At 38.8% G+C, this 13,062-nt stretch overlaps 1 protein-coding gene across 1 annotated transcript in view; it reads right to left on the reverse strand.

Annotated features, from left to right (window-relative positions):
• The window catches only part of RGS17 (regulator of G protein signaling 17), a 26,205-nt gene extending 15,532 nt beyond the window's left edge, over positions 1–10,673 (reverse strand). Inside the window, exon 1 of the mRNA XM_015821415.1 lies at positions 10,536–10,673. Coding sequence (XP_015676901.1) covers positions 10,536–10,654 — 119 coding nt within the window. The 5' untranslated portion in view covers positions 10,655–10,673. The remainder of the gene's footprint in view (positions 1–10,535) is intronic.
• Positions 10,674–13,062: the final 2,389 nt, after the last annotated feature.

Genomic DNA, 13,062 nt, shown 5'->3' on the forward strand with positions numbered 1-13,062 from the left:
GAGAGAGAGAGAGAGAGAGAGAATTTACAGTGTGTTTGCACCTCAGGCATCTCTGCAGAATAGCAAACACATATGCTGCAAATCCTGATTCATATCCTCATTTTGTAACCAGTAACATTTAACAACTCTGCTGAGTGAAATCCAAGGATACTATATCAAGGTACTAAGCAGTCAGTTCACCATGTTCAGTCATAAAATGTCAGCCAACATCACAGCAGCATTTTCTCATCTTCTACATCAAATTGCCAGTCAGGTTTGCTGTTTTATGTTTTGCACCACTCTGTGCTCTTGCCACAGGAAGAGGCTTAAATCATTGGATGCCTTGAGGCAGATAGGATTAAAAGAAGCAGTGAGAAACCATGGGAGGGTTCCAAATGGAAAACTGAGAAAGTAAGTGATATCACATGCATCATGACATCATCAGTGTTGGAACTCTACGTATAGATATATCAGTGATACCTTTGCATATATCTCAACCGAAATAAAATGTAATGCCTGATCACATTGTATAATAATGGCTATCTGTGCAAACCCACATTATCAAGGTGGTACAAACACTTGAGTTTTTGAGGAAAACCAGCACCAACTGAATTGTGTTAATTTGGGGAAAAAATCTGTTCACTTGATAAAAAAAAAAAATCATAATGAAAACTGTATGGAAGGAACTCAAAGATTTCAGCAGGAGAAGAGCAAGTTTTTAAATTTCTGTAAAGCTTCTTCAAGCTGAGTCCAGAATTACCGGAGCTTTTCAAATTAGCCATCAAGAAAGGAGTCTCCTAACCTCACAAAATAAAGAAGAGCTTATATATAAATAGTCAAAGTTAAAATAATTCATATGAATGAAATTGCTTAAGCATTTAATGAAGATTGACCAACAAAGTCCTTGTGGCTTTGCTATACACAATCAGTGGGTTGCATTCAGACACAAGCTGGGTTAGTTTGCTTCTGGCTTTTATAAATGCATCCCATTTATGCCCATGAAGTAATGGGCAGACAATAGCCAATAGTTTTTAAGAGTGTTAAAAGTAAAAGAAGTATGATTTTTATGTGCTACACCCTCCATTCTAAATCAGTAAAATAAATGTGTAAACAAGGATCCTTGCTTTCAATCCACTACCATGTTTCCCCGAAAATAAGACCGGGCCTTATATTAATTTTTGCTCCTAAAGACGCATTAGGGCTTATTTTCCGGTTAGGGCTTATATTCGGGGAAATACAGTACTAAATGCATCCGTCTGGCTAACAATCTTACCTGGGGCTTATTTCTGGGTAGGGCTTATATTACGAGAATCCTGAAAAATCATGCTAAGGCTTATTTTCCGGTTGGGTCTTATTTTTGGAGAAACACGGTATCAGTTCAGAAAAAAGATCTGAATGATAATGTTACATATACTTGCAGTATAACTAAATACAGGAGCCTGAAAATTAGTATAGATAGTGAAATTTCAATACAAGAAAATAGTGAGGAATAGTGAGGAAGCCTCAATTTCCTCCCTTCCTCTTTTTTTTTAAAAAAAACAAAAACCCCTGAAACTTAAACATTTGGCTATAATTGTCAAACATGTTGCAAAATTGCTGTAAAAATAATGACAAAAGCATAGCTCGTGCACCTTTCTGTACTTTTATTTGCAGTTAAACCCATGCAAGGGAAATAGGCCTTTTAATACAATACCTGTATTTGTGTAACGAGGTCAGGAAAAAGTGCTTTCAGACCACCAAAACAGTGTGAGGGAAAGAAAACAGTTTTGGGTTTGGGTTTTATGTCAGCAGCTGATTCCAAATTCTTAGTTCACTCCTGGAAGCTGTTGGGATCCCCAGTTCCAACACTGGTATTCTACCATTATAGGATCAAGAAAATCCATTCCTGAAGCTGGCTTAAAAAAATAATAATCTATGTGTCATTTGGAAAGCAAGGGATCCTCAACCAATTTAGAAAAACTGCAATTTCACATTGTACAGCTAAGTGTCAACCTCTCCCCTTTCATTTCGTCCCTTTCAGGATTTTGAATAACAATTTGTTTTGATCATAGCAAAGCTTTACAAACACTATGTGTGAAAAATCTATGCAAAAACCATTATGCAAAAACTCCTATTTGCTACCCGTATTTCACTCAAAGAAATACAGTCCTTTTTCCTGGTAACACTTCTTCCTGGAACAGGCGAAACGGCTGTTAAATGTTGGCATGGCTTCAGGAAGGCCAGCGCAATATGAATACTTAAGGAAAGGCATCGGCCGAGGAAGGAGGCCCAGCCATTAGCCAGAAATACAAGAAGACATTTTTCACCTTGTGAAAAACATGGTCTTTTCCCCCCCTTTCATTCTCTCATTGGCTGGTTTTTAAGCTTAAGCTGTTTGCCATTAGAGAAACAGGGAGTGCTGTCTATCTTCTTACACAATAGGAAAAGAAGCTGATTCCTTCTATCCAAGGTGAGATGAAGATGGCCTGTCCCTTCTTTAGGCTAATGTTAGCTATCACTGGGGAAACTTCAGTGCAATTGTTACAACGATGATGCAACTAATGGCTGTGGCTACCTATAAAATATGGGCTGAAGCATTTCGTTCTGTACCTTTTAATTTGGTGTCAGGAAGAAAGGGGAAGACAAACATATCCCCACCCACCCCCTCTTGATTTTAAGCATCACCCCAGCTAGAGATTAGTGCAGTGTTGCAAGACAGAATGACAGATTATGTAATTGTACGTGGGAATGACCAGGAGGAAGCACTGCAGCAATGGTGTGATCAACAAAATCTGAGTTCAAAGGAGGGGTGAGTTGGAGAAATCATCTCAGAAGGGACCCTTCGTAGTGTTGGGCAGAACAAAGGCAAAGGAAGGGTCGGGTACTTTCAGACTTGCAAAACTTATATCAGTCCTTTGAGGTAGTCGAGACAAGAAGCATCAAGCATGAGTTGGAAAACACTATTTTTTCTGTAAGGTTATAGTAACAGAATCTTGCAAGTCTGAAAGTACCCCTCCTCCTCCCTTGAGTTTACACTCCCAAAACCAGGGAGGGTCCCTTCTGAGACATTTTCTCCACCCACATTCCTCTTTCCATCTCAGATATTGTTTATCCGACTGTTGTCTAGGCTGTAGCTCTTTCTCCTGTCTCCCAAGGCTATTCCCACATACTGTTGCTGATTGGGTGGCTGCAACTTTAGGAACGGAAGTTCTTGCTTCCCTTGAGGAAAAAAAGGGCTACTAAAGCTGTCATGCTAACTGAATGGGAAAGAATCATCTACCTTAGCTGTATCTCAGATGAAAGTTATTATCTTTCTATAAGCCATGGAATATGAACTGGATGAGTAGAGATATGATTTATTACCTTACAGCTAAAATCAAGAAAATAAAATTAAAAAATGAGTATACCCCTTTCTTTGCATGTGCTGTTTTCTTGCTTTCCTTTCAAATCTGTACTACTGTACTGTAAACTGTATTACTGAATTCTTACATGTTTATTATTTCTGCCTCACTATAGGGATAGACCTCTCCGTATGGAAAGTATACGTTAGTAGCTGGCAAGGAAATGAAGTTATGACTTCATCGTCTAGTTTAGTGACTGAATAATTGAACCATGTCAAACACGCAAATCAGCAGAGGAAGAAAAAGAACCGATTACATTGTTCATTTTATACATACTGCCTTTCCAGAGACAGGAAATGTTAGACAAGTATAGAAGTGCTCAATCATAACATTCTCTCACTTTCAGCCTCAAAACTCTAAGATAATTGTACAAAGTGAATTGGTAGTTGGGAGAGTGCAGGTAATATGTAGATGACTTTTAGACAGAATACAAATACAAAAGACTCAATACTTCCTTAGTTGGGAAAAGTCCACAAAAATGCTGAAGAACCTTGATTCAATAATGAATTATTTCCAACCAGTAGAAAATGAATAAGAAGGGTTTATCTGTCTTTTTTTTAATGAAATAATATTTTTGCTTTGATCTTAGCTTCCATGACTCAGTGTACTTTACTGCATAAGTAGTCTAGTAGTTTCCTAATATCAAAGCAAAATAATAATAATAATAATAATAATAATAATAATAATAATAATAATAATAATAATAATAATAATAATAATAATAATAATAATTTGGAACACAACACGCCAGATATCGTGGTTGTAGAGAACCGAAGCGTACAGCTGATTAATATCGCTGTACCAGAAGATGCCAGAGTCGAAGAAAAAAAAACTGGAAAAAATTACAAAATATCGCGACCTGACCACTGAAACTGCGTGATTATGGATGAAACGTGTAACAGTGATACCCATTGTCATTGGGGCACTGGGAACTATGTCCAAAAACTTTGCAAAATATTTCAAGAAACTGCAGCTTCCTGCAATAACTCCAGCAATGCTACAAAAAACTGCGCTACTCGGAACATCTTACATTTTAAGGAGGTACCTGGTTGATACCTAGGATGCTGGCAGCAACCCGTGTCAACCATTAGCGCCAATCAATTTGAATGTTCAGTTGACTGAAGTTCATGTCTAATGAATAATAATAATAATAATAATAATAATAATAATAATAATAATAATAATAATAATAATAATAAAGTTGGAAGGGACCTTGGAGGTCTTCTAGTCCAACCCCCTGCTCAGGCAGGAAACCCTATATTATTTCAGACAAATGGCTGTCCAGTCTCTTCTTAAAAACTTCCAGTGTTGGAGCATTCACAACTTCTGGAGGCAGGTTGTTCCGCTGGTTAATTGTTCTAACTGTCAGGAAATTTCTCCTTAGTTCTAGGTTGCTTCTCCTCTTGATCAGTTTCCATCCATTGCTTCTTGTCCTGCCTTGGTGCTTTGGAGAATAGGTTGACCCCCTCTTGTTTGTGGCAATTTAAAAAAAAAAAAGAATAAAACAGAGGCTTCCTTAAATGACAAAGCTCTGTCCACCCATATCTAATATTTCTGTTGATGGCCTAAAGGTACCATCCACTAAAGAAGGTATGACTTATTTAACTATAAAGACAGAACAGTTCATTCTCATTCTGGCTGAAACTGTGGCTGGAGTGAACATCCGTTTCTATTCTGCCAGCCCAAATCTCAAGTCAAAAGTTTACTGCAGAGATATAGCCTTAGGCTGAATCAATAATATCCCTCAAGTAGTCAGCATACCCTTAGCTCATTTGCATGACTTTGTTCCCCAAAATGTAGCTATTAAAGTCTGCCATCTCATTAGCAATGTATTTTTCAATTCCTTAATAAATATGAACTTGAAAATTACCAATGCCACTGATTAAGAGAAAAGGAGGGGCTCCTAAGAAATAGCTTCTGAGCAAGCCTTTCTCCAAGCTGGCACTTTCCAGATGTATTAAAGCCATTGTGCCAATTAACTGGGTTTGATGGGATATCCAGCTAGAGAAAGGTGATCTGAATTTTGCTCCAAACAAGTTGCTTTTTCTTTTCTTGCTTTCTTGGTAATCAAATCTATGTGTCTTAATCCATCAGAACTATCTTTCATGAACATCCTTAAATCACCCAGAGTGGCTTGCTTTTGGATGCACAGATAAGCCCTCCCAATGGCAGGACAGATCTGGTGCTGAATTCCACACCCTGATGAGGATACAAATATCTGGATGCCCATTGGATGGCAACAGAGATGAAAAAACAGAACAAAAATTCTGCTGCCATTTGGTTGATACCTGGATTTTTGCAGCCCAGAGAGCCCTATCCAACTTTATTGAAAATACAGAGTAAGGGGGTGAAGAAACTGCCTCATTTCCTTTACGCCACTATGATTTTACCCCCTTCCCCATCTCTCCTTCCCCCTCAGACCCAGCTGGCTTCATGTCTAAGGCAGAACTAGAATTCCCAGTCTCCCATTTTCTAGCTTCCACCAAATTGGCTCTCCTGAATTCCTTTACCAAGGAAAATGAATTCCTTTATTTTAATTCTTCAGTCCCTAACTTAGAACGACCGACTATTAAAGCATGGTCTTCAATTGGCATCATCACATCTCTAGCCCTCCACCTGAAAGAACATGAAGTAAAAACAAAACATTTCTGGTTTTAAAACAACAGATTCAGAAACCAGTTTTAGATCTAACCATGCTAGGATTCTACAGATTCAAATGACCAGGTATTAGGCCTGATATCAGTGACTAACTTTACTTGTGCAACTGCCATCTCTACACAGGTGTCCATGGGCTGGGGCCCAAAAAGCAAAGGTGATGGCTAGGGTGGTATAATCAAACCTTCATCTGAATTTTAATCCATGTTAAAACTCTTTTTTTTAACAACACTCTGCAGACTCCTTGTCTTTCTAGTACATCAAGAGCACCGTACGTGCGTCAGAAACTCTGCTTTTTTTCCTCTAGGTCTGTAGGTACCTGCACCAATCAGAAATAAGCTGGGCAACTGCCATTTTGCTGGAGCTGAACAGCCAGAGTTGGAGAGTTAAAACAGATCAGATCAGCCTTCCCCAATCTGGTAAATGTTAACTGGGTTAGATCTGTACATTTCTATAGTTTCATTATTCTTCCAATTTGCCATGTATATGTCATAATAATTATAGCAGCCTTTAGAACCAGACTTTTCATGCTTGCACTTAGAGGTCTGTGTTGTATCATTCTCGGTCTACTTTATCCTTTTGTTAAAAAAAAAATGTTGCATCTCAAACATTAGGGATGAAAGATAACATTATTAAGTTATCCAAGCTATTTCTCCTTAAATTCTTTCTTTCTTTCTTTCTTTACAGTTTTGTCCAATTTAGTTCCAAGAACTAGCAGTAGTGGTATTTCTACTACAATCATGAATCTACTCTATTTAAAGCATGGAACTTCTCTCAGAGACTTGTCCCAATCCTAAAAAGAATTTTGTACAAATGTACATTTTATTTATGTTGACAAAAAACAACAACAACACTGGAGCATTAGAAAAGTAAAGAATGATTATATGTAAGCTCTGAATATTTGCAAGCTAGCTAGTATACACATGTGATATTTTGGAACCTTGCCAATAGAGCTTTTTAGGAACACATGAGAACTCCGTGCTTTAAAATTCCCAGTCAAGAACTATTAATGTAAATAAATTAAGTCTGCTTTTAAAGAGTAGTGTAAATATAATTTAATTAAGCCATTAGTCTTTGGCAGTTCTTATATAATACATAAAGAGTATATACAGATAATCTTCTATTTACAACAGTTCGTTTAGTGACTGTTTGAAGTTACAATGGCATTGAAAAAAGTGACTTATGACCATTTTTCATACTTACGACCATTGTAGCAGTCCCATGGTCACGTGATCAAAATTCGGACACTTGGCAATTGGTTCACATTTATGACGGTTCACCTTTTGCAACCTTTTGACAAGCAAAGTCAAGGGGGAAGCCAGATTCACTTAACAATTGTATCACTAACTTAACAACTGCAATGATTCACTTAACAACTGTGGTAAGAAAGGTCATAAAAGGGGACAAAATTCTCTTAACCACTATCTTGCTAAGCAATGGAAATTTGGCGCTCAGTCGTAAGTCGAGGACTACCTGTAACAACTTAGCATTTAATTCAGAAATTTGACCGTGGCATTCTGTCTCTGATTACCATTTGTTTTTAAAAGTTTAGAGTTAAATCAGACCAGATTATCTGGTTAATATTTATTCGCTGGTTTGGAGTTCTACTTGCTCGTAAAATTGGGCAAAACTCACTTAACAAATGTCTCACTTAGCAGGTTAAATTTTGGGCTCAATTATGATTGTAAATCCAGGATTATCTGTATTCCCAATTTACCTTGATTTTTTTTTTTTATTTACTCACTGTCATTTAAAGGTGACGAGGATAAAGAAGCTCAGAATGATTTATGCTCTGACTCCATTTCCGGAACAGCTGAGAAACAATTGATATGATCTTGGATAAGTGTTATACAATGTGTTGATGTATTGGAGACGGTGCATAGACCAGGTTTGGCTTTGGGGTGAAACAGTTTATGGCTTAATTCACACAATTAGGGAAGCTTCTAAAATGTGGTCAGGTAGGAAGTCCAGAAATCTAGTCCATTGTTGAGCAAGCAAATCTGGGGAAGGGGCTGTGTAAAACATGTGCATAACAATTATCAGGCACTACATCCCCATTTATCACCTGCAAGAAATATGTCCACTCCCATCCAAAGAGTTATGGGGAGGGAGTCATATTCTGAAAAGCTTGGGTGAATGCTGATCAGGAGTGGGATGTTCCGAGAACAGCCTATGCTGATAAACTGTAATCAGGTCATGCCTATGCAATCAGAGAGTACAGCTGCCGCACCAAAGTTCAGCTCTGATGGCAAAGTCTTGTCTTTCAGCTCACACCTAGGATTTCATTAAGCAGAAGAGTGACAGCCTAATCTCCATAGGTTGCACACAGATTCGCTATTCTCTGAATGTGAATGTGGAGAGTGAATTTGATACCCTCTGAAACCAAAGGAGAAAAAAAAAACTATGCAACTTAAAATTACCATCCTACCTCACCCCATGTCTGTCTATTTAATTTGTATCTTTCAAATGAAGAACAAGCACGCAAGAGGGAAGAAACAATCTGATGGAATAATACAGAAATGAAAGTAAACTTTCACTCATAGTAGATTTGATTTGGGCTGCTCCTGTCTCAAATCGCTTCCTTGGGGGTTCTGGGAGCTGGAGGACACACTTTGGGGGGGAGATTCTGGGATCTAGATGGCACCAGATTAGGGAAGACTGTCATAGTTCCCCATGAGGAAAATATTCCATTCCCATTTAGTTAGGACAGGGGTAGGCAACCTTGGTTCTTTTATGACTTTTGGACTTCAAAACCCAGAATTCCTGAACCAGCCATGCTGATTCAGGAATTCTGGGAGTTGAAGTCCACAAGTCATAAAAGAGCCAAGGTTCCTCACCCGAGTTAGGAGAAAGCAGAAGGCTGAACTTGGGATACTTTGGGACCTGATGACCTCAGTCATGGAGAATGAAACCTATTTACACAGTCCTGCTCTTTCAGCTAGGCACACATCTCCTTCAGCATTTTGTTTCTTTTATAGCAAAGAACTAGAAATGATTGGGGTCCCCTTCTCTCTCTCTCTCTGTGGCGACTGTCCTTGCAGTTTTCTTGGCCAGATTTTTCAGAAGTGGTTTGCCATTGCTTCCTTCCTGGAACTGAGGGAGAATGGCTGGCCCAAGGTCACCCAGTTAGCTTCGTGCCTAAGGAGAGACTAGAATTCACACAATTTCCAGCCTGGTGCCTTAACTGTTACTCTATACTGACTCTCATTCTCTCATTTACCAACTTCAGTTTTTACTCTCTTTTCCTTTCTCTGACAATCCCTTCGCTCCCTCCCTCCCCAACCAAGAGACTGCTGGAGAAAGAACAAATTGCTCCTGCCAGGGCTCTGAGCTGATTTTTGGCAGAGCTCTTTCAAAACTGGGCTGAGAGCTGTATAAAATTAGGCTGGAAGCTGCAGCCTACCAGTCCCAGCGCTACAGCGCAAAGACATTTTGAAAATGGAATTTCACAGAGAGAGAGACAGAGAGAGAAGGTTATGTCAACTGTATGGAACCCCTCGGCAAGTGAAGAAGCTGTATAAATTCATACAGCCTTGTTGATGGCGCTGGACTCTTTCACACGCATATAAATCTTGTTACATTAAAGTTTTATATGCTTTAGTGACAGGCACCCTGGACATACTGGAAATATCACATGATTATCTGGGGTTATTTTAAAAACAGAAAATAAACACTGATTTTAGCCTCAGATGTCCTGAGCTGGTGATTCTTTTAGGAAGAGCTGAGTAGCAACAATTTTCCTGGCCCCATCCCCATTAAAATTATGGCTTTTTGCCAGTTGAAGAATCTCAGTGGAATTTGAATGTTTCCAGACTATAAATATATTCTGTAGGTTATTCATCAAATTATTAAATAATAAACAGGATGATCCTGCTCATATTTGCCTTTCATTCAACATGCACTGGCTTTCACTCTGTTCCTCTTCATTCCCTCACCCAACCCCACCTGCACCCCAAGAATAGGAATCATCTCAAAAATCAGAAAACTTAGCATACGTTTCCCAAGCTAGATCCAAACTTTCTCCCCTTCTTTGTGAGAACTCAATGGGAGTTATCAGATAATTATTTTAATGAAGACATGGTACTATTCAGAAGATCATAGAATCATAGAAGGAAGACTGATCAAATACCCCAGGTTTTAAGGCACCTCACAAGTGATCTAATTTTTGACACAATAACAATTAATTATTGTTATATAATTAAATACAAAGTGTGAAAACACCCAAATGAAGCCTCCTTTTCTCAGATATGAATGTATTCTTGGAGGTAGCAATGCTGTTATCTGGACTGCCAGCTAAACACATTTTTGAAATCACACAAAGGCCACAAGGAACAAAAACCTAAGGGAAATGTGGGCATTTTTCACAACAAATCAGCACCAAATGAGCACTTGTTGTGCAATGTCTTTATCTGCAGAACATCCCTGTCCCCTCCCCACAAATTAGTTTCTACATCAGGCAACTGATGGTTTGGAGATGTCATATACCTATAGAAATGGTACTCAAGAGATGGCATGACATACCATGAACAGCTGCAACAACAGCACCAGCAGAAGCAACACGTGTTGTTGGCCCTTTGGTTTCCAGGAGCTTGAGACACAGCCGATGTTCCTTCATTTTGGGACTGTTGCCTTTTTCTCATTTCAGCTACTTCAGCACTCCTGCGGCTACAAGAATGTAGACATAAGAGAACGTCAAGGGAATGCAGCTAAACACATCCCAACAGCTCAGACCCACCTTCCAGATCAAAACTACAGACGCCATCAACCACAGCAGAGTTTAAGAAACTTAACAGGGGCCAAATTTAATCTCAGTAGTTTTGCTGTCCCTAATTAATAAAGCAGCATTTCCTTTGCAAAAAACAGGAGGGGAAATGGCAGGGTAGTAATCATGAAAAAAGTCTATTCTTTCAGGAAATGTTCAGGTAACCAAAAGACTTTCCTTTCTCTTCAAATTGTTTCATGTCTGTGGGGAAATAAGCATTCATCTACCCACTGGACAGTTTTACCTTCCTCCCAATTAAAGTTTTTCCCCTCCAGACCAAGAGAGCAAGAATTCAGGTTTAAGGACATTCTACTCCATCTATGAAGTGCTTGGAAGATGGTTCCTTCCTCACCAAAATAATCACTTTGTGTGGGTGTTGGACGGAGAAGCAAAGGGATGACATGACAAATTTTCTTGCTTGCCCAGATGTTTTTGAAGAGCCGGGCTGAGATAGGTAAGAGATAGGTAAGGTGGTTCTTCACAGAGATCTTGGACTTCAACTCTAATCAGCCCACCCAAAGGCAAGGAGTTGTGAGAACAAAAAGACCCAACTGCCTATTGTTAGCCCAGAGGCAGTGAGATTAGGCTTTGAGATTCAAACTGCAGAACTTAACTAAAATCTTTCCCAGGTCCTTTCTTATTATTCAATATTCATTTAGCTTCAGGAGCTCTTTTTCTTATTCATAATCTCCGAAGTGCATCTCACAGTTTATGTAACACTAGGTAACATTTAAGACAAAGTGATAAAACTATTGTAGCATTTTGCATTTTCTGTTCAGAAAAAGAACTGTAGTGGAGACACTCAGATGTAGGTATTGTTTACATGAAATCTGACAACAAGCAACAGAAAACTATATCTAATATCTAGGTAATACAGATTATAGTATTGTACAATTCAGCTTTATACCATACATAACGAGATATATGCTACCATCTAGGACAGTGGTGGCGAACCTATGGCACGGGTGCCAGAGGCGGCACTCAGAGCCCTCTCTGTGGGCACGCACGCCGTTGCCTTCAGCTGGGTTTTATAAAACCTTTTCTCTTTAGGCTTCCGCCACCGTGTACAAAAAAAAAAGATTCAATCAATCAGTCAATTTCAACTTCTTGCGGGGAAAAAAAAATCTTGCAAAGTTGGAATTGATTGATTGAACTTTTTAGTCCCATCCAGTCTGCTTTACCACCACAGTGACGCCCACCCAATGGGCCACACCCAGCCAAGGGGCCATGCCCACCCAGCACCTGACGATGCATAAGTGGGTTTTGCGTTGCAGTTTGGGCACTCAGTCTCTAAAAGGTTCGCCATCACTGATCTAGGAACTCTGTTCTGCCAGATCCTTGGCTATGTCATTGTTACTATTATTACAGGCAGAATATGATCTTTGTTCAGATTCTGGTGGTCCGTATATGTAGCAGCTGCATGATGCACAGGTCTGTATAATGAAGGTAACATTGTTTAATGCTGAGAATCCCTGCTGCCTCCCCCATCGCCAAATTATGGGAGCAAGATCCTCCAGTCTGAAAGAAAAAAATCTGCAATTGTTCGGTATCCTTTAGAGATATCCATAATAGTTAAACTTAAGTTAAAACTAGTGTTCTCTTAATTGGTTTCAGCAGAAATCTGTCAATAACTGTACTCAATGTATCATGCTATGCTTTTCCTTTCTTCCTGTCTGGCCCTATATATATGTCTTCAATATTTAAAGAAACAGGAAGACCATATTTAGAAGACCAAATGTGTTACTTGCTGTTTGGAGCCTAAGCAAATTTATTGATGATTTTAAAAACCCATCAAGGATAGATGGATGAATAGATAAAACAATTTCCTATATTTCGTATCCATACTTATGCCCAAAAATATATCTTATTGATTTCAGTAGTCTAAGTCTTTATATGAGTTCTATTTTAGATGCATAGAGTCCAAAGAATAGATCAAGTATTTATGGGCAATATATTGATAGTGAAACAACCAAATATTTCTATTTCTCAGAGAAGCACAACTGCACATATCATTTATTCCAGCAACATCCTCCATTAGTTGCCACTAATATTGCTATTGTCATTTCTACTTAGAGAAGCAATCAATCAGCTCAGCCACTGATGGACACCATTAAGCAGAAGCAAGTTAGAGAAATGTTATTATTAATTTCATTCATAGTCCAAGATTGTTCTGTGGTCCTTTATAATTAAACAGCAAGCTGCCCTATGAAGCACAGTTCACTCTAAGCTGCATAGAAGCTGCACAGAAGCCTGCTGCCATATTTAGGAATAATTAATTTCCACATA

The sequence above is a fragment of the Protobothrops mucrosquamatus genome, unplaced genomic scaffold, assembly GCF_001527695.2.
Source record: "Protobothrops mucrosquamatus isolate PMUCROS unplaced genomic scaffold, P.Mucros_1.0 scaffold1326, whole genome shotgun sequence".
In the NCBI taxonomy this organism is placed as follows: Eukaryota; Metazoa; Chordata; class Lepidosauria; order Squamata; family Viperidae; genus Protobothrops; species Protobothrops mucrosquamatus.